The sequence below is a fragment of the Manacus candei genome, unplaced genomic scaffold (genome assembly GCF_025592945.1).
Source record: "Manacus candei isolate 608988 ecotype Guabito, Panama unplaced genomic scaffold, ASM2559294v1 h1tg000022l, whole genome shotgun sequence".
NCBI lineage: Eukaryota > Metazoa > Chordata > Aves > Passeriformes > Pipridae > Manacus > Manacus candei.
Genome location: NW_026138070.1, coordinates 5,172,653 through 5,191,823, shown reverse-complemented (window position 1 = coordinate 5,191,823; position 19,171 = coordinate 5,172,653). Strand labels below are relative to the sequence as shown.

The 19,171-nt window shown below is 48.6% G+C and overlaps 1 protein-coding gene across 2 annotated transcripts in view; it reads left to right on the top strand.

Moving 5' to 3' along the window:
- The first annotated feature begins 314 nt into the window (after positions 1 to 314).
- Positions 315 to 19,171, top strand: part of NOC2L (NOC2 like nucleolar associated transcriptional repressor) — a 43,029-nt gene continuing 24,172 nt past the window's right edge. For both annotated transcript variants that reach the window (XR_007904339.1, XM_051786310.1), the window contains exons 1-12: positions 315 to 403; positions 575 to 751; positions 1,906 to 2,074; positions 2,568 to 2,684; positions 3,278 to 3,395; positions 3,826 to 3,916; positions 4,192 to 4,270; positions 5,908 to 6,018; positions 7,040 to 7,153; positions 7,977 to 8,165; positions 10,300 to 10,439; positions 13,917 to 14,028. Coding sequence is in view for 1 of the 2 variants with exons in the window: in XM_051786310.1 (XP_051642270.1) it covers positions 384 to 403; positions 575 to 751; positions 1,906 to 2,074; positions 2,568 to 2,684; positions 3,278 to 3,395; positions 3,826 to 3,916; positions 4,192 to 4,270; positions 5,908 to 6,018; positions 7,040 to 7,153; positions 7,977 to 8,165; positions 10,300 to 10,439; positions 13,917 to 14,028 (1,437 nt within the window). In the remaining variant the exon portion in view is untranslated. The remainder of the gene's footprint in view (positions 404 to 574; positions 752 to 1,905; positions 2,075 to 2,567; positions 2,685 to 3,277; positions 3,396 to 3,825; positions 3,917 to 4,191; positions 4,271 to 5,907; positions 6,019 to 7,039; positions 7,154 to 7,976; positions 8,166 to 10,299; positions 10,440 to 13,916; positions 14,029 to 19,171) is intronic.

Genomic DNA, 19,171 nt, shown 5'->3' with positions numbered 1-19,171 from the left:
GTTGCAGAGAGCGAAAAGGTCCCCCCTGAGCTTCCTTTTCTCCAGGCTGAGCCTCCCCAGCTCCCTCAGCCGCTCCTGGTGCTCCAGCCCCTTCCCGTCTCTGGACACGCTCCAGCCCCTCATTGAACTGAGGGGGCCCAGAACTGGGCACAGCACTCGAGGTGTGTGCCCAGCACAGAGGAAAAATCGCTTTCCTGGTCCAGCTGGACACGATATTCCCGATCCAGGCCGGGAACGGGCGGGATCGGCGTGGAGGGGGCGGAGCCAAGGCGGGAGGGGGCGCGGTTAAGGCAGTAACGGGGCGTGGTTTTGTGGGTAATGGGCGTGGCCTGTGCGCGCGGCACGCCGGGAGCGGAAGTGGCGGCCGCGTGGCGGAGGCGGCAATGGCGGCCCCCGGCAGGAGGTGAGGGAGGCACCGGCACAGACCTGACCCGGCCTGGGGGTGGCTCAGGGCGGGCGGCCCGTACTGGGGGCACCTCCGGGGAACGGCTCCTCGGCCCACGGTGAGAGGGCTCGCCCGCCCCCACGCTGAGCTCGCCCTCACACACATCCCTCTCTCTTCCCCCCCCCCCAGGAGCCTGGCGGAGCTGAGCCTGGACGAGGTCCTCGCTGCCAGCTCGGAGTCGGAGCCTGACGGCGGCTGGGAGGAGGAGGAGGAGGAGGAGGAGGAGGAGAAGCCCACCCAGGGGGCTGCGAGGCGGCGGAGGCCGAGCGGGAAGGAGGGGAAGGAGCCGCAGGCGCAGCCGGGCAGGTGAGGGATGGGGATGCACCGTGGGGGAGCTGGGGGGGCTCAGCCTGGAGAAAAAGAGGCTCAGGGGGGACCTTCTTGCAGTCTGCAACTCCCTGACAGGAGGGGGGAGCCGGGGGGGGGTCGGGCTCTGTTCCCAGGGAAAAAGGGACAGGATGAGAGGGAACGGCCTCAAGCTGTGCCAGGGGAGGCTCAGGTTGGACATCAGGAGGAATTTCCTGATGGAAAGGGTGGTCAGGCATTGGCAGGGGCTCCCCAGGGAGGTGATGGAGTCCCTATCCCTGGAGGTGTCCAGGGAAGGCCTGGCCGTGGCACTGAGTGGCTGGGGGACAAGGTGGGGATGGAGCACAGGATGGGCTCCGAGGGCTGGGAGGGCTTTTCCGACCTAAATGGTTGGATTCGTTGGAGCCTCTGCAATAGATGCTATAGATTCATTATCACCTGGGTCAGAGGTGTTTGAAAGGGCACTGTTCAACAGTGAGATCACAGGGTACAGGACAGTCGGATTTTTTATTGTGCCTGTGTCAAGTCAGTAACAGCAGTGGAGAAAAGTTCCTGGGTGCTTTTAGTCTTTTACAGGGTATAATTGGAGTCAGGCAAAACTTGCTTTGTTTTTCCTTAGTTTGTGTGTATGTGCTCTCACTGAGAGAGATTGGACCATCTGCAAGATAGAAAATGATGAAGTAGTTCTTAGGCACTGATAATCATTATTAGAAAACAAATTTTTGAGTGTAACAAAACAAATTCTTGAGTGTAACAAATTTTACTGAGCTTTCATTATCAGTTTTTTCTGGTGGTACAGCTTTCAGTGTTCTTTACAAAAGCTCCTGAGAGTAATTCTGACAAACAGATTTATTTTGGCTTTTCAAGGTGTTTTCATATCACTATCCAGATACAGCCTGATGTCTCACTATCAAGATTTCTCAATGCTTAATGAAAAGAACCTTTTGCAAGTCCTCCAGGTGTTAAACAAGGCACAGAACTGTGGCCACAGCCCTGACAAATCATCACCACTGAAATCAGCCCCAGCTGTGCCTCAGTGACCAGGGGCTGCTTGTTTTCCTTACAGCGTCAGCAGTGAATCAAGTTAATAAATACACATCAATAAAGTCTGAGCGGCGAATAAATGCTAATTAATGTTAATCCTTATCCCCCAGGAGGAAAGGAAAGGCATCTGAACACAAGGATCAGCTCTCCAGGCTGAAGGACAGAGATCCTGAGTTCTACAAGTTTTTGGAGGAGAACGATCGCGCGTTGCTGGATTTTGATGCCTCCGACAGTTCTGATGAGGAGGAGCCACTGCACAGACCCCCTGATACACTGGAGGTACCAGGGCATGTTTTGGAGGGCTGGAGTCAATTAATTCAGTTACTTTCATGTGAAGTTTTTAAGGTCATTCACAGGTTGTAATCCAGAAATCAGCTGGAGGTTTGAACTGAGCACGAGAAGTTTGTTAAGGATTGTCAAAGCAGAGCCTTAGAGTGTATTTTCTTTTTAGTGAATGCTTTTCTTTCTAGGGTATTTTTTTGTTTGTTTTTATGTCATCTTTTCCAATAATAACTTTGCCTCAAGTAATGTGTTTTCTCCTTGATGTTTTACATTATTAAGACGTATTTATGTAGCAAAACTGCACAGCTTCAGGAGCTTTTTTTTTTTGTTTTAAATTTTTAATACCTTTAATTTCATTTTTTCCTTACACAAAGTACTGGTAACAGCACTGATAAAATCAGGGCTGCCTTCCTCTTCAGTAGCTGCTCAGCAAAAGAGGTGGGGCCAGAAGTGTAGAAACCTTTTCTCAGTCTTGCTATGACTTCTCTAGGAAGCAAGTGATGAAGATGATGAAGAAGAGGAAGAACAAGAAAAAGTCAAAAAGAAGAGAGATTCTTTCATCACTGTGAGCCTGAAAATGGTTGAAAACTGGAAAAAAGCTGCAGAGGTGAGCAGGGGAATTGGACTACAAAGCTCTTGAGTGTCCTCCTTTAACCACAGTTCCACATATGTTATTAACAAATCACAAGTTGATCTTTTACAGGCACAAAAACCTACAGAGTAGATTTATGCCTCGTGCTGCCAGAGCTCTTGTTTTTCACCATGACTTTCCAGTGCAATTTTTTCTTGTACTGCAAGGTTGGAGTGCTAGAAGTCCATCGGAGGGAGAACCTGGAGAAACGTGTGGCTCAGAAGAGGCCAAAATGATAACATTTTGATTTTTCACCCTCTTGCATTGTGCATTTGGAGGCTCCAAGAGCTTTTGTGGTCACGTTTTGAGTAGTAGTGAAATGGCTTGTCCTTCTGACTGAGGGGAGGGAAGATCACAATTGGATTGCAGCTGATTGATTGCTTCTCAACCCCTAGGCAATTAAAAGCCAATTTTAGAGGAGGTGAAGGCCACTGTCCTGACATTTATCCTTCATATCAGAGCTATTTCTGCCATCAAACTTAGAATGAATTTCAGTACTCAAGCGCTTTAGAGTTTCAGAAGATCTGTTGCTTTTTTCTCCTCAGCAATCCTTTTCCTTCTTTCCCCAGAGAAATCTGACACCAAGGCTCTTCCATGAAATCACTCAAGCCTATAAAGCAGCTGTAGCAACCACCAAAGGAGACAGTGAGGGTGATCCCAGCAAGTTCCAAGTGACTGATACTGCAGGTGAGTTCACTGCACTTGTGTGAGGAGAGGGTAATGATTTTTGTAGGGCAGTTTAGCTCTTGGAGGAGAGTGGAGATAAGCACTGGCAGGAGTTAACTTACCCTTTCACAGGCTTCATTTCACTTAAGTAGCTTATCTTCCTGGTGGTGAGTCTGTGCAGTGGAATCTTTTCTGGGCTCCCAGTGCTTGGTGCTGTTTGCTTGGAGAAGGGCCCCTGTGCTAAAAGCTGTCAGTTGTAATCTTATTCTCCAGATAAAAAAATGCTAGGATAAGGCAAACTGGTGTTTTCTTGGAGCTTGAGGAAACACAGCAGTTCTGCTATGGCAATTACTGCTTCAGTTCCTTGGGGAGCTCTTTCCACACTAGCTGAGAAACCAGGAATATGTGGAAAATCATTTACAAGTGCTTTGCTGACTTTTGTTTTAACCAGTGTTCAATGCCCTTGTGTCCTTCTGTATCCGGGACCTCTTCCACTACCTGCAGGAGCTGCTGCTTCCCAGGGCCCCAAAGAAGAAAGCAAAGTAAGTGTGAGGGGATTTGGGAACTGCAGGGTCAGAGAAAGCTTGGAAGTTCTTTGAATTGAACTTTCTACTGCCGTACTCCAGGCGGTTTTTACAGAGTAGAAGTATTTCTTCTCACCCGTGACATAATTTTTACTTCTCTCAGTTTGTGCTTTGCCAGCAGTTGTTACTCACTGGCAGTATCAAGGAATTGAACTCACTGCTCGTTTGGCTGCTGAAATCTGGTTTATTTGGTGGGTTTTCTAAAGCTAAACCCAACTGTTGCTCGTTTCCAGGCTGGTTCTCCCTTCCACCAGCCCACTCTGGGGCAAACTGCGACTGGACGTAAAAGCGTACCTTGGCTGTACCATACAAGTAAGAAATGTCATCATAATCTGTTCCTGGGGTCAGTCTGCGCATTGCTGGGCTGTTGTTTGGGATGTTTTGGGATGAGGCAGATGGGCTTTTGCCTATCTGAGATTTGTGTGTTCATCCAGTTCCCTGTCTTGTGGAAGCATTTGGTCTAATTAACGCTTTGGAGGTCTGTAGGATGGTTGAGTCAAAATAGGGAGCCAGTAAAGAAGGGTTGGATTAACATTCTGGCAGTTGTTTCTGTCTTAATTTGTCTGACAAATTAATATTTAATAGGCTTTAAAGTAGCTTGCAGTGCTGTGCTCCTAAATTCTGCATTGTTAATTCAGTTTTTGGCACTATGACCTTGCCAGTTCTTGAGGTAAATACTAAGAAGGTGTTATGTTGATAACCTCACATAAGACATATCCTAGAGGGATGGGACATTAATATATATCCCCAGAATAGCTGATGTCTGCTGTTTCAGATACCATTCATGGATTATTTCTGAAAGAAACTCCTGCCCCCATTTTGTTGGTTTGTTTTTTTTGTAAGATTGCTTCATCATGCATCCCCAAAGTTAGAATATTAAAAGAACAATGTTGAAATACTCACTGTTCAGAAGCTGAGGGCAGGGGATGCAAGGAGAGAAAGCCAGTGCTCCTAGCTATAAGCTGGAGAATGACTTAGCAGAAAGGACATTTTGATCAGTAGAGCTTTTTTTCTCTCTCAAGTCGTGGTGCCTCCTGCCAGCAGCAGAGGATTGCAGTAGACAAGGAAAAGCTGGCAGTGCAGTGCCTTGGAGCAATCCCTGCTCCTGTGCTGACTCTGAGAGCCCTCAGTGCCAGCCTTCACCACAGGGCTTCTTCTGGCACAGTAGTTTGTCAACAATATCTCCTTTCCTTTCCTTTCCTTGTGGTGTGTGAGGGACTTTGCAGAGGAGACCTGCTCAGTCCAGAATCTTTGCAGTGCAAGGAGGAGAGTGAGGAAGAAAATTAAAAGTAGACAACATGCCTCTGCTTCCCAGCAGCTGGGATTGCAGGCAGAGGGGCACTGCATCAGGCAGAACCTCTCTCAAAGTGACTTGGAGTTCAGGATGTCTTCACATTAGAAGCTGCAACACCTCTGGGTTTGGCTCCAGAGAACTGGGCTGAGCAATCTGGAAATAGAAAGATGCTGTTTCTTAATGGCTTGTTTTACCCTTTGCTTGAGGTAAACCTCTTGGTACCTAATAGTTTTCCAGCTTCCCCTTAAGAAATCCAACAGTGATCCAGTATGTTATCACCTCAGGTGGTTTATTTCCAAACCTTGTGTAGACTGAGGGCACCTTTGACCATTTGTAGTGAGATGACAGAGGTGTTGCTGTCATGCCATCTGCAAGATGCCTTAAACTTCATATAGACTTAGGTTTTGCAGTATACACAGATGAGGTTCTGTGTGATGAGCTGAGCTCACATTTGCCAGGCTGATGTGCTTTCAGGGCAGTTTTTAACTCACCTTGTGTCTGCTCCTTTCCTGAGACAGCTCTTCCTAGCAAAGCCTGGTCTTCCAGTCTTTTAGTGACACAGAAATACTTGGAAGCAGCAAAATACAGATGGTGAAGGAAGAGGTGGTGAGGACTGCATGCTAAATGGGATTGTTACTTTGTTTTCCCTCCACAGCTCCTGTCCTGTTTGACAGAAGCCTCGGTGGGTGCAGCAGTGCTCCAGCACGTCAACTCCATCGTGCCTTATTATTTATCCTTCCCAAAGCAGTGCCGTGCCCTTCTCAAGGTGAGGGGATGTGCTGTGATGTGTCATTTGGATCTGAGGTACACTTTTTCCCCCCTCCAAACAAGCCTTTTGTGGTATTTGAGCTGGATCCTGTGACAGTTCAGTCTCTTGTACTATTCCCTTGCTCTGCTTTTGGTTCTGGAGAGGATTCCTGCTTCTCTCACAGGCCTCCCAGGTGCCATGAGGTGATCTTAGCCTGAGGTGAGTGGGAGGTGGCTCTGTGTAGCTGCTCCTAAGTGGCAGGGAGGTGTTTTGGGAAGCTGTCTGCTGCCTCCTCACAGATGGAGTAATTGCTGCCTGTGTGCCAGGCGCTGGGAACGGCTGTGATACCATTTCCCTCTCCAGAGCTGGGGGTGGAATATTTTTACAGAAACTTAGTCACAACTGCTGAGCATTAAGAACAACAAAGGAGGCGTGGAAGAGATGAAGAGGGCAACAGGGTGACATTTAAATGAAAAAACTGCAACATTTAAATGAGGCTGGGAACCCTCTGATGACAAAGATGACTGGTGTACAGGGGTGGGAGGTTGGGACACCTCATAGCTGGAGGTGTAGGAGTCTGCTCAGTGCTGCTCTGGGGATTTCTGAGGAGGCTTTTTCAGCCCTGCTGCTGAAATCTTTCTGATGTTCTGTGGAGTTCATTAGTTCAGATGAGGTAACTGGTTTCTGGAGGCATCAGCCATGATCGTGGTCCTGCTGTACCAGGTTCTTCCTGACAGGGCCAGCCATGGCCAAGTGAATCTGTGGGAGACTGAGTCACATCCAAGGCTGGTGCCTGTGCTCAGAGTATTTAGCCACACAAATAAGTGCATGTATTTTTCAGAGGTGCTAGTTTTGGACAGTTTCCTTTATTTATTGTGAAAACATCAACCTGTTTCTGTGGTCTCACAGCTGGAGTATAAGGACAGAAGGGCTGCCAGTGCTGTTGTTTTTGTGTACAGGAGAGAAACTCAGGCCTGTGTGTAACCAGGAAGGAGCTCTTTGTCCCTTCACTTATCTCTATCTTTCTGTTTTATCCCAGCAAACAATTACTTTGTGGAGCACAGGTGAGGAAACAGTGAGAGTGCTGGCCTTCCTTGTGCTGAACAAGTTCTGCCGCTACAGGAAGGAGGTTTACCTGAGTCCCTTGCTCAAGGTAAGCCTGGTGCTGGCTCTAATCTGCAGCTTTTCTTTCTCATGTTATGTGCAAAATTAAAGCATTGAGCTGCAGCCTATTAGATGATGCTGGCTGTGTCCAGAAAATTAAACAAGGGAGAAATTCTGTTAGGTCAGAGTGGTATCTGCTTCCTGCTGCTGCCCTTCCTGCTGGAGGCACAGAGACTCTGAGCAGGGGGGATCCCTGGTGCTGATCTACGTACTGGGTGAATACTCATCTTCCAAATTCTTCAGGGCTCTCCTGAAGTGCTGCCACACAACTGAGCTGCTCTGATCTTTCACCTGAAGTTCCCAAGTGCAGTTTTTTGTGACAGTGGCACCTAAGAAAGAGGACTGTGCCCAGCCACAAGCACGGATGGCTCAGACCATCCCGAGTGCGTTCTTCCGAAGAAAACCAAGTGTTTTTTTTCTTTCAGGCAAACAGCGGTGGGGAGGTCTCTGAGCTTTGTGCTAAAGAGACTCTTTCCTGTCTCTCCTAAAGAAGGAGCAGGCTGGATTACTGCTTTTGCATGTTTTTTTGGAGTGACTTGTCTGATAACAGGAACACTTCCCCCCTGGTTTGGACATACGTGGGTGGGGAGATTTTCTTCTTGCAGACAAACAGTGGTGGGAGCTGCGTGCTAAACAGACTGTTTCCTGTCTCCCCCTAAAGAAGGAGCAGGCTGGATTATCACTTTTGCATATTTCTTTATAAAAGGAACACTTCCCCCCTGGTTTGGACACGCCTGGGTGGGGAGGGTCAGCGCAAGAACGTTTCTCGCCGCGTTTTCACGTGGTCGTATCTCCTCCTCTTCCCTGCACAGCAAATGTACATTGCCTTTGTGAAGAACTCCAGGTTCACCTCTCCCAACGTCCTGCCCATGATCAACTTCATGCAGCGCACCCTGACAGAGATGTTTGCCCTGGACACCCACACCTCCTACCAGCACGCCTTCATCTACATCCGCCAGCTCGCCATCCACCTGCGCAGCGCCATGACCATCAAGAAGAAGGTGGGTTACCTCTCAGGGGTGGAAGGAGTGTGTCCTCCTGCAGGGAATGTGTGGAGAGGGGAAACTGGAGTCATCACTTCCAGGCTTTTGGTGGTGTCTCTAAGGTGCCTCGCTTGCCTGGCCCGTTTCATAACCTGCTGGAGCTCCGGGGTTGCCCGTGGTGGAATTTCAGCAAGGAAGGAGAGAAGAGAGAAGGCTCTGGGGTGACCTAATTGTGGCCTTCCAGTACCTGAAGGGAACCTACAAGAAAGATGGAGAGACTGTTACAAACTTGCAGAGAGGAGGTTTGGATTAGAGATTAGGAAGGAATCCTTCCCTGTGAGGGTGGTGGGGCCCTGGCACAGGTTGCCCAGAGAGGCTGTGGCTGCCCCATCCCTGGAAGTGTCCAAGGCCAGGTTGGATGGGGCTTGGAGCAACCTGGTCTAGTGGAAGGTGTCCCTGCCCACAGCAGGGTGTTGTAACTAGAAGATCTTTAAGGTCCTTTCCAACCCAAACCATTCCATGATTCTGTGAACTGCAGGGTGGGAGTCACTTTTCTCTCCCCACCTGCAAGAGTTTGTGATGCACTTCCCATCTTGTGCCTTGGGCACCCTTTTTCCCCTCTGAAGCTGCTGTTTGGCAGCCTCTGTCACAAAACCTCAAGGTAAAGAAGATTAGGAACCACCCTGGTGTGTGCATCTCTCCAGAGAAGTCTGCACTATTTAAAAGACTTAATTGAACAAAGCAGCTCAGACCTTTTGGGAGCAGCCCTGGTTTCAGCCACCTCTAGTCTGACCTCAGAAATCTAAGTCAGATTGCTAATCCTGGCTTTATTCGTGTTTAGCAAAACAGACCCCACTAGATTAATTGTTCAGCTGCCCCCAAACATGGCAGGATTGGTGACCAGTTAAATCTCCTGGCTGTTCAGACATGGGGATAAATAAGCAGAGATAAATGAAGTCTGGGCTGCATATCCCCTAATTGGATTGCACTGGCTTCTTACACCCTTAGTTCTGGTCCAGACAAGAACTAAATCCACTTGATTTCACAGCTGGGGAGGGCTGTGGAACTTTAAATGAGAACAGCACAACCAAAATGTACAAATCCAAGCAATAAGCCTATTTAAATGGAGCAGTGGATGGTTGTGGAAGGTGATTACAGGAGCAGATTGCTTGTCTGTCCTTGTGTGAGAGAAGCTGAGAAGAGCTTTTTGGTCCATCTCAGTGACCTGGTGAGAGCTGGCAGAGCTCTGCCATGTCCAGCTGTGGCTTGGCTTTAATCCCCCCTGCAAGGTTAGGTCCAGTGGCTGCAATTGGGGGCTTCTGTCCTTGTTTCAAGCCTTGTGCGTCTTCCTTATCCAAGAAGAGATGACCTGGGCCTTGAAAGTCTGAAACAAACACAAGTGGGAGCTGAGGCACCTTGTTGAGTTTTATCTCCTCTCTTCTTCATGCAGTTTTGGGGAGGGTGTCCTTTAAAGACTCCTGCTCTGTTCTGGGCTTTTATTTAGTCTGGAATGGGGCAAGGCTTGACTCACTCTTAGCCATGCTACCAAGCCAGCCTGGAATGTTGGGTGAATGTGCCTTTGCTGTCAGGCACACTCCTGGCCTGTTGCTTTGGTTTTTGCTGGTAACCAGAAGGACTGGCTGAAAAACAAAGCTGAAAGTTTGTTCTCAGCTCTGCTGCCTGTCATTTTTTTTTTTTACCCTGCAGTTTTAAAAAATGAAGCTGTGCTGGGCAGTGTAGTCTTCAAAAGCAGGGAAGGGAGTGCTGGGATGATCATTTGGTCTTTGCTTTGACAGTGAACAGCTAAATATTTCCTGTGCTTGGCCACATCCCCCATCTGCTGTGAGCTGGGTCATGAAATCATCCTTCTCAAAGGAGCCACAGTTGAGCAACACCTCCAACCTGCTTTTATTCACATTATTTCCTTCAGGCACTGACTTGTACCAAACCATAACGTTGCCAATGCAGCATCTGAACTTGGCTGGCTGGTGGCTCAGCCACTGCTCTCAGAGTGACAGTACAACAATGGTTATTCCTCCCTGAGCAGTGCAGTGTCCTGCATAAAATGAGTCTTGTGGAGAAACCAGGGTTGAGTTCCTCTCAAAATGCCACGTTTTCGAGTTTGTGCCTTTTATTTTTCCCTTTTCTGCAGGAGAACTTCCAGTCTGTTTATAACTGGCAGTATATCCACTGCCTGTATTTCTGGTGCCGTGTTCTCAGCACAATCTATCCCAGTGAGGTCATGGAGCCCTTGATCTATCCTTTGACACAGGTCATCATTGGCTGTATAAAGTAAGTCGAATTTTTTTTCTTTTTGGCCATATTTGTCCATTCCTTGATGCAGAGCAGTTGCTGAGGGGTGTTGCTGTTACATGATTTGGATTTAACCTTGCATTTCAAGGAATTGAGTCAGAGCTGCTTTTGACTGAAGCATTGCAGCCAAAGATGTGTTGTGAGCGTGTTTAGGTGGTGAGGAAGTTGCTGTGTAGGTTATTCTTCCCTAGGCTAAATTCTGTGTATAAGAGAAGTGTCAGTCTGAATAGCCTGGACAGTTATTTTCCCAACTGTACATAGTGGCAAGGAAAATGTTCTGTCTTGCTTCAGGATCTTAACTGCAGAATCAAGAACCTCACCTCCAGCTCTGTAAACACAGTTAAAAGATGCATTTTTGTTGCATCTTTGTTAGAATTTGAAGAACTGGGACTTGGCTGTTATTTTTAGTGTGTCTGCTGAGAATTTCTTTCTCAGTTCATACACGAAATTTCCGTGCTTTGAAAGGGCTGTTAATAACGAGCATTGAGGGAATTCCAAAATCTCTGGTGATCTCCAAAATCCTGTTAGCTCTGTTAACCAGATTCTCAGCTTTAAAACACCACCCGCCTGCCCTTGGAAAAACTCCCAAGTGGTGGTGAAGATAAGCAGATTTAAACGATCGTTAGAGTATGCAAACATCCCTCTTCCCATCCCCCCCTCGCCCACAGGCTGCTTCCCACTGCTCCTCCGGAGCTCTGGTTGTCCTGGGGATGAATCTGGGCAGTTTTCTACCTCTCCAGGCAGATAAATCAGGTATCTGGGGCCAAGGGAAGGTGAGTTGGGTCAGTCTCAGCAGTTTTGTTGGAATCAGTGATGGGCAGGGCTGCTTGGCACGAGCTACAGACACTGTGTGACAAGGCTTTAGAGGTTTGGGGTGACCTAATTGTGGCCTTCCAGTGCCTGAAGGGAACCTACAAGAAAGATGGAGAGAGACTTTTTACAAGAGCCTGGAGTGCCAGGACAAGGGGGGAGTGGCTTCAAACTGGCAGAGAGGAGGTTTAGATTAGAGATTAGGAAGGAATCCTTCCCTGTGAGGGTGGGGAGACCCTGGCACAGGTTGCCCAGAGAAGCTGTGGCTGCCCCATCCCTGGAAGTGTCCAAGGCCAGGTTGGAGCAACCTGGGCTAGTGGAAGGTGTCCCTGCCCATGGCAGGGGATGGAACTGGATGATCTTTAAGGTCCCTTCCAACCCAAACCATCCTGCTCAGGAAAGTAGAAATAGATCCCACCCTGGTTTCCTTACTGAGCCAGCCAAGTGTCTGGGATATATAAAAATGGAGTAGGTTAGAAGATGTGGGAATGACGTGGCTCCATGGGGCAGGATGCTGTGTAACATCTGGAATACCTTCTTTCCCTTGTGCTCCTGGTGTGGGGTAGTGATTTATCCAGAGGGATGGGAGGAGGGTCCCCTTCCCCACTGCCCTCTGTGCCGGGAGGTGGCGCTTGGCTCCAGCACAAGGACAGTGACCACGGGCTGTGTCTGTCTGTCCCTGGGATCTGATCACTCCATGTGCCACCCTGGCCTTCTGTGTGCCTCCTCAGTCCATAAGCTCCTCCTCCTGATCCGTGTGCTTGCATCTGTCCAAGATCTGGATTGGTTTTTTGCAGCAGAATCTCCCTTTCTGGTATCCCTTTTCCATAAACTTGTTTTCTGTCCATATCTGCTTGTGTTCTTACCTTGCTCCCAGCCTAAGCTATAAAAAGGAACTTCCTCCCTGGTGTATAGTTAAATGAGGATTTTTGATGCCTGTTAAATTCCAACCTCTCAGCACACACAGGGAAGAAAGCAGGTACAACTTCCTCCATAGGGAAGCAAGCACAGCCTTAGTGTCCCTGAGCAACTTCCCTTGGTGTCCTGTGCTGGTGGGGCAGAGGCTGATGTTGAAAGAAGCTTCATCTGTGGGCACCAAGAGTGTAACAGAAGGAGCTGTAGCAAGCAAAAATAAGCCTTGAGAAGTTTTAGGCTGTTCCAACCCCACAGCCTGTGTCCTGGCTGCACGGGAGAAGTACAGGAGGCATTCCAAGACACAGTGATGGAAAGACATTGGAGGCACTCTCCACTGAGATGAAATGTGAGTCAGTTTGATCCCCCTGGACTGACAAGGCAGTTGGACCTCCCTCAGGAGAGCTGGGACCCAGCTGTGTTTTGTATTCCCTGTGCATCCCACCACTGGGATGTTGAGCAGATTGTTGCATCGCCACGCACTCTAAAATTAATGGTCTTGGTTTACAGTAAATCTATACACTTAACAGGTTTATTCCTCGATCAATTAATTCCTGAGAATGGCTTTCGTCATCTCCAGTGGTGCCAGATCAGGGGTGCAAAGTAGATTTATTTCTATAATGGATCCAATGATAATTATTTCACTATTTGGAGGGGGGGGAGATGCAGGTTGATTTATGGTGCCTGGTCAAGCATTTTCTCTTCTTTTTTTTTTTTTTTTTTTTTGTGCTCTCTTGGATTGCTCAGCAAGCCCTTTGGGGAGGGGTTCATTTATCAGCTTGAACCTGTCATCTGTGAACTGTGTTTTAAAAAAATAAAACTCCTGTTAATATTGGAGGCACCCAAGTGCAGGTCATTCAGAGTGAGAGGCTTCCAGAGTGGTACAGTAATGAGGTCTGGTGTGTTTTAGGGGTTGCTCTCCATTCTCCCCTCTGCTCCTGGCTTATGTGGTGCTGGGGGAGCTGATCCTTCTCAGTCCCAACCTGACAAAGGGAGTTGGCTCAACTTTTGTCTTAATTAGCTGAGTGTGTAATGATTTGAAATGTGGGTGAAAGTAAGTCTGGCCTCTTCCCCCTCCTCCATGCTGATTCCTGGCTGTTCAAATGTACGTGTTGCCTCTCTGAAGGAGGTGGGAACAGCTCAGGAGGGTTGGAGAGAGCTGAACAGATCTGGTTGTGGGAGGTCACTCATTCCCACTCTGTCCTTCCAGATGTGCTGGTCACTGCTAGTCCAGCTCCTGCCCCAGTGACCTTCTACACTGAGAGGGTCACTGTTCAAGTGTCAGCATGAACTCTGTGGGCACAAAGCCTGAGAAGGGAAACCTCTTCCTCCTCTGGTGTGCTGGGGGAGCTCTGTCCTTGGTCAGACTTGCTGCTTTAGATGGTCATTTCACTGCTGGTTCCTGCCACTTGCCCCGTGCTGGGAGCATGAGAGCCAAAAATGTTGAACCTGACTAAACAGCATCAGTGATAAAACTTCATCTGCAAAGCTCTTGCAGCACTTTCTCCCAGCAGAAGCTGTGGGAAACCTGTGCTTTGGTCAGAGGAATTTGCGTGTTAGTGTTACAGCCTTAACGTGTAAGTTTTATTTCCCACTGTGGGATAGCTCAGTTTGCTGTGCAGTACTGAAGCTGTCTTTCTTCAGCAGAGCAGGAAAGGCTCTTGAGTGCCACTGAAGGCTGCAGGTGCAGTTCCTGGATAAACTTGGCCTAATATCCTTTCTTTTCCCCCCCAGGCTGGTACCAACGAACCGTTTCTACCCTCTGCGCATGCACTGCATCCGTGCCCTTACCCTGCTGTCTGAGAACACCAGGACCTTCATCCCAGTGTTGCCATTTATCCTGGAGGTTAGTTTGGTTCCTGCTGACACCTTCTGCCTAATAAACACACTCACTACACCCACCAGCAGCTCCTGAGATTTCCCACTTCTCTTACTGCCCTAAAATCCCTGGCAAACAGCATCAGACAATGTATTGTTTGGTGGGCAAATAGGATTAAACTTTTATTGGCCTGTGAGTTGCACCTGAGATCACCTGGGTGCAAAAATATGTTCCTTGGTGGTTTCACTGATGCAGCTGGAGTGGGAAACAGGGGTTGCCAAAGAAGAGATTCAGAGGCTCAGCTGGTTGAGCTGGTTGCAGTGACTCCCCAAGCTGTTGTGTTCATGCCTTAGCAAAAAGGAGGGGTTCTTCCTAACTGCAGACAAAGGGAATAGGAAGAAAAAAGCCCTTCAGGAATTTAAAAGTTATTTAGAAAGATCTCTGTGAGCGTAACCTGGCAAAATTGAGTATGTTTGGTGAAACACTGCTATTAAGGGACCATCCAGCTTTCCCATGTATCAGACATTTGACATCTCTCCACATCAGTCTTTCTAGTTTGGCTGCTGTGAGAAGGTAACACAGAAGTTTTGCAGCCAAATTTCACTGAAGAAGTGTGAGCAAGGCGGGGTGAGGAATGCAGGGAGCCCCAGGAGGTCAGCATGAGGCTGGACACTGAGGGAGGAGGAGGAGGAGGGAGGGAGGCTTCTATAATAATAGCCCTGAGTCAGCCAGGCTCATTCCTAATCAGGTTTTGTTGAAGCAGAGGCCTTTGTGGTTTGGGGTTGTTGTAAATGTCCCTTGCAAACCACATCCTCAGCCTGAGGAAGGCAGCAATGTTTATAAACCTCCTCCCGACCTGTGTGGCTTTGCCATTCCCCTGCTTCCTTCCCCTTGGTCATGCGTGTTTGAAACTCTGCCAGCCAGATTTTGTGAGAGAGGCATCCCCCCTCTGAGGTCCTGGTGAGGATTCTCTCTCTGCTTTTTACTTTTTAGTGGTGTAAAGGTAAAACTTTTTCCCCTCGGGGCCTTTTCCCCCCTCTTTGTGTCCTGGCCCCGACACCTCATCTCTAATATGAGTGTCAGGCCCCAGCCAGATGTTCCCACACTGCACTCAGAGCTTCCTCCCAGCTTCCTCCAGCCCCCAACCACATCCCATCCTGCTGGGTGTGTTTGTGAGGCACTGCTGGGCTCTGCTTGTCCAGGTGTGGTGACAAGGGACAGAAGGGGGCAGGGTAAATGTGTGCCTTAATTTCTGTAACCCAAGATTTCTGTAACTGTCACGATGTTAAACTCTCAAATCTCCCTGCAGCTGTCAGCCTTTCCCTTCTTGTCTGTCTCCTGCAAGGGATCCCCCAACTAGTCTGTGGAGTTCCCAGGAGCATTCAGGACTGTTCCCTTTGTACTTCTGTCTCTTCCCAACTCCCTCCTCCTCTCTGTCACAGAGGTAGCTGAACACTTTTAGAACCCTTAGACTGTCTCCACAAGCTGTCTTCAGGCAGGAATTGTATTCCAGCTGTGCAGATGAGATGGCAGGAAGTGGGAAGTGACCTGTCCAAAGTCTGAGGGTGGCTGTGGTGATGCTGGGAGGAGAATCTGCAGTCTGATGCCCAGCCATAGTGCTTTGACTATGAACCTGTTTGTGCCAGCTCACAAACTGAGCAGTGACTAAGTCAATAGACACTAGTCATATTCTACACCATGCCATGACCCAAAATCCATTTTAAGCCCATTATCCAAACCATCATGGGATGGAAGGATGTGATCAGTATGTTGGTGCTAAACAGGAGTGCACTTGGGGAGCATGATTTGGGTCTGGAAAGCCTTCTCAGCATAGGTTATGCTCCATTTGATGGGAAGGAGAAAAACTACCCTGTCACTGTTTCAGCTGAATCCAAGTGCAGGAAAAGAACAACTGTGGAGTTCGTGACCCTGTGTTTTGTGCACTTTTTGGAGAGGGCTCTACATGGCCTGAGTGTGTAGATTCTGTGAAGCTGCTCGTGTAAGAAGTGACTGTGTAACTCGGCATTTCCCTTCTCCACCAAGGAAACCAAGTCCTTGCTGCCTCTTGTCTCAGCCCTCAGCAGCCCTGAATTGCTGCTGCACGCTCAGGAGGCACAGATTGAGCATTTGTGCATTCCCAGAGGCACAGGAATTCCCCAAGCCCCTGCCAGTGGAAATGAGAGCTGGCTGCTTGATGCGTCTTGACAAGGGCTGATGCTCCCCAGCGTGGGCATCCAGCGCCGTCTCCTCTCTGACTCTGCTTTCCAAGATGGAGCAAAAGCAGCAGCTTTGCTAAAATTGCATCTTAGATAGGAAGAGGTGGCTTGGGAGAGGAGTGGAGAGCAGGCAGGGGTTTATTTTTGTACCGTTACTCCCCTTGAAAGGCCTGTGAGATCTCAATCTTCCTTTTTTCATCGCTTCACTTATTGTGTGACAGCCACTGGCTTCTGCAGCAGGAAAATTGGTGGCTCATCTGCTGGAAGGCAGGTGTGGATAGACAAGGTAGAAATCTCCCCCCAGGCAGACTTTGCATGCCAATTTAAACCTGGCTTCCCCTGCAGAGGGATGGCAGAGTAGGTTAACCCTGACATGCTCAGGAAGGCCAGGAGTGTTTCACTTTGACACTTAAATGGCTGGAGTCTTGTTTTGGAGAAAATTCCCAGGGGCTTGGAGAGCAACATATATGAGAGTGGGCAGTGGAATGTTTTGCAGAAAATCAGCTGATGTGAAGATTGGAGAATGGATAAAGCTGGACATTGCCATACATTTGAACGCTGGTCTGTTTAAAACACAGATCTTGTGTTTTCTACAAGACATGGACTCTTGTCTCCTTTACACAGAGAGGAAAAACGGGAACTTTAGACAAAGCTGCACCAACTGAAGACTTATTTTTCCCTTTTCCTCATTCTCTTCCCTCCACCCTTGTATTGCAGCTCTTAAATTCTGGATCACAGCCCTGCAGGTACCAAGGCTGTTGAAGGAAATCATGCCTGACCAATCTAATGGGCTTCTGCACTGAGAGGATTGGCTCAGTGCATGAGGGGAGAGCAGTGCATGCTGTTTATCTTCTCTTTGTCAAGGTTTTTTGGATACCATCTCCCAGAACTTCCTCACAAGACAAGCTGATGAATTGCAGACTGGATAAGCAGGCAGGTGTATTGACAGCTGAATTTCCTGGCTGAACTTCCAGGCTCCTACTCTGATCAGTGGCTTGAAATCCAGCTAGAGGCCAACCACCCACCCCAGGGATTGATACTGGGGCTGATACTGGTTATCTTATTCATTAAGGGTTTGAATAGTTGGGCAGAGTGGCACCATCAGCAAACTTGCAGATGATGTGAAGTTTGGAGGAGCTGATACACCAGATAAGTGTCCTGCACTACACAGAAAATGAAATACAGGAGGCCTGACTTACACACTGGAGGGGAAAAAACTACCCCAACAATTTTATATGGTGATGTTAGAACAGATTGCCTAGATAAATAATGGAGTGTCTGTCCTTGGAGACATCCAGATCTGGCTGGACATGGCCCTGAGGTACCTATTTGAGGTGACTTGCAGGGTGACTTCCAACCTTTTAATGTTTGTGACCAGCTGAAATTGGACTTTGCCTGAGCAGCTTAACTAGACTGAGCCCTTCCCTCAGTGAAGTGAGAGACAGAAGTGACTGACAGACCTGAGGGAAAGCTGCAGGCCCAGTAATGTCCCTGCTGTGAGCTGGTCCAGGGCATCCAGCTTTGGGGTGATCAAAGCAGATGCCAGGAGGCTTTTCCTAGAGCCTGAGAGAAGGAAAAGGGATGGGGTGACAGAGTGGCAGTGCTGTGGTGCAGGGCTGGTTCTCTGGTTTGCACTCTGGCAGTGTAAACTGTGCATTCCAGCTCCCTTCTCACTGCCCACATGGAAGACATCTGTGAGCCTGGGAGTGCCAAAAATCCTCCTCCTTCCTGCCTGTGCTGCCCTGTCCTTTCCTCTGTCTGCTAGTGGTTATCACTTCAGCCAAACTGCTGGCTTGTGACGTTCTGTGGCCCTCTAGTCCCTCATTATCACCTTCCCACCCTGCCACAGGATTCCTAGACATCAGTCATGCTCTCCCTCAGTCTCCCTGGTAGCTGATCTGTTCTGCACAGTCTTTTAAGATGGGAACCACATTTTTTTTTTTCCCCTTCCCTACACGTCCTGACCTGGCTCCCCAGCTCCTCCTGAGTGAGTTCCAAAGCCTCTGGTTGCATTTCCCTGCTTGCCTGGAGGCATGTTGGGATCCCACCGAGCCCGACTCCTCTCGCTTTAATGTGTCTGACCTCGGGGATCAATACTCCTGTTTTGGCCAAAGAAATAACGGTGCATAACGAGGTTTATAGCATCGATTCCCTAGGCAAGGGCTCTTTGTTTTCACAAGCCACCAAGCTTGTCCCTCCCTTCCAAATAACCTGGATTGACAAATAAAATGTAAAAAAATCAATAGTCGTCTCCATGCTTTTCTGGCCCGGGGGCACCGGTGTGACCTGAACGCCCTCCCTTTCCTTCTCACCTCACCCTGGAGCAATCAGTGTGTGCTGCATCCCCACCTTGCTGGGCTGCTTGGGGTCTGATGATGGATGTGTTGCTGCTGCATAGAGGGAATGGAAATTATTTCCTGCTCAGGAGTGCAATTTAAAAGCGTTGGGCACAGGGAGAGGAGCTGTCAGCTGCTCTTGAGGTGTGCTCAGAAGTGTGGGTGGACAGGATGTGCTCCTCATTCCCTCAATGGTTGTCATCAGATATGCAAATGTTACCAATTGTTGGCTCGTTTTTTTATTTTTCTTTTTATTAGTTCCTATTGCCAGTGAACACCTCCCTTAATTGCAACTTGTGAGCCCCTGATGGGGATCTCTGGGAATCTGGGGTTTTTTTTTACATTCTTACCATCTTTCCCTCTGTCCCTGACAGGCTGGGAAAGGGCATATTTGTATTGCTGCTCGTTTTATAACCCTTTTACTTGTCCCTGTATCCCACCTTCAGAGGAAGAAGTGCCCAACACACAGGGTATTGGGACAGTGTACCCTGCTGTCTGCCCAGAGACCAAGGCAGATCCTGGCCCTACCTGGCTCATGCTGCCATTCCCCCAGTGAAGTTGGGAAACTCCCCCAAAAAGAATTTGAGAAAACCCTTTTGTAGTTGTTGCTCTTGATTA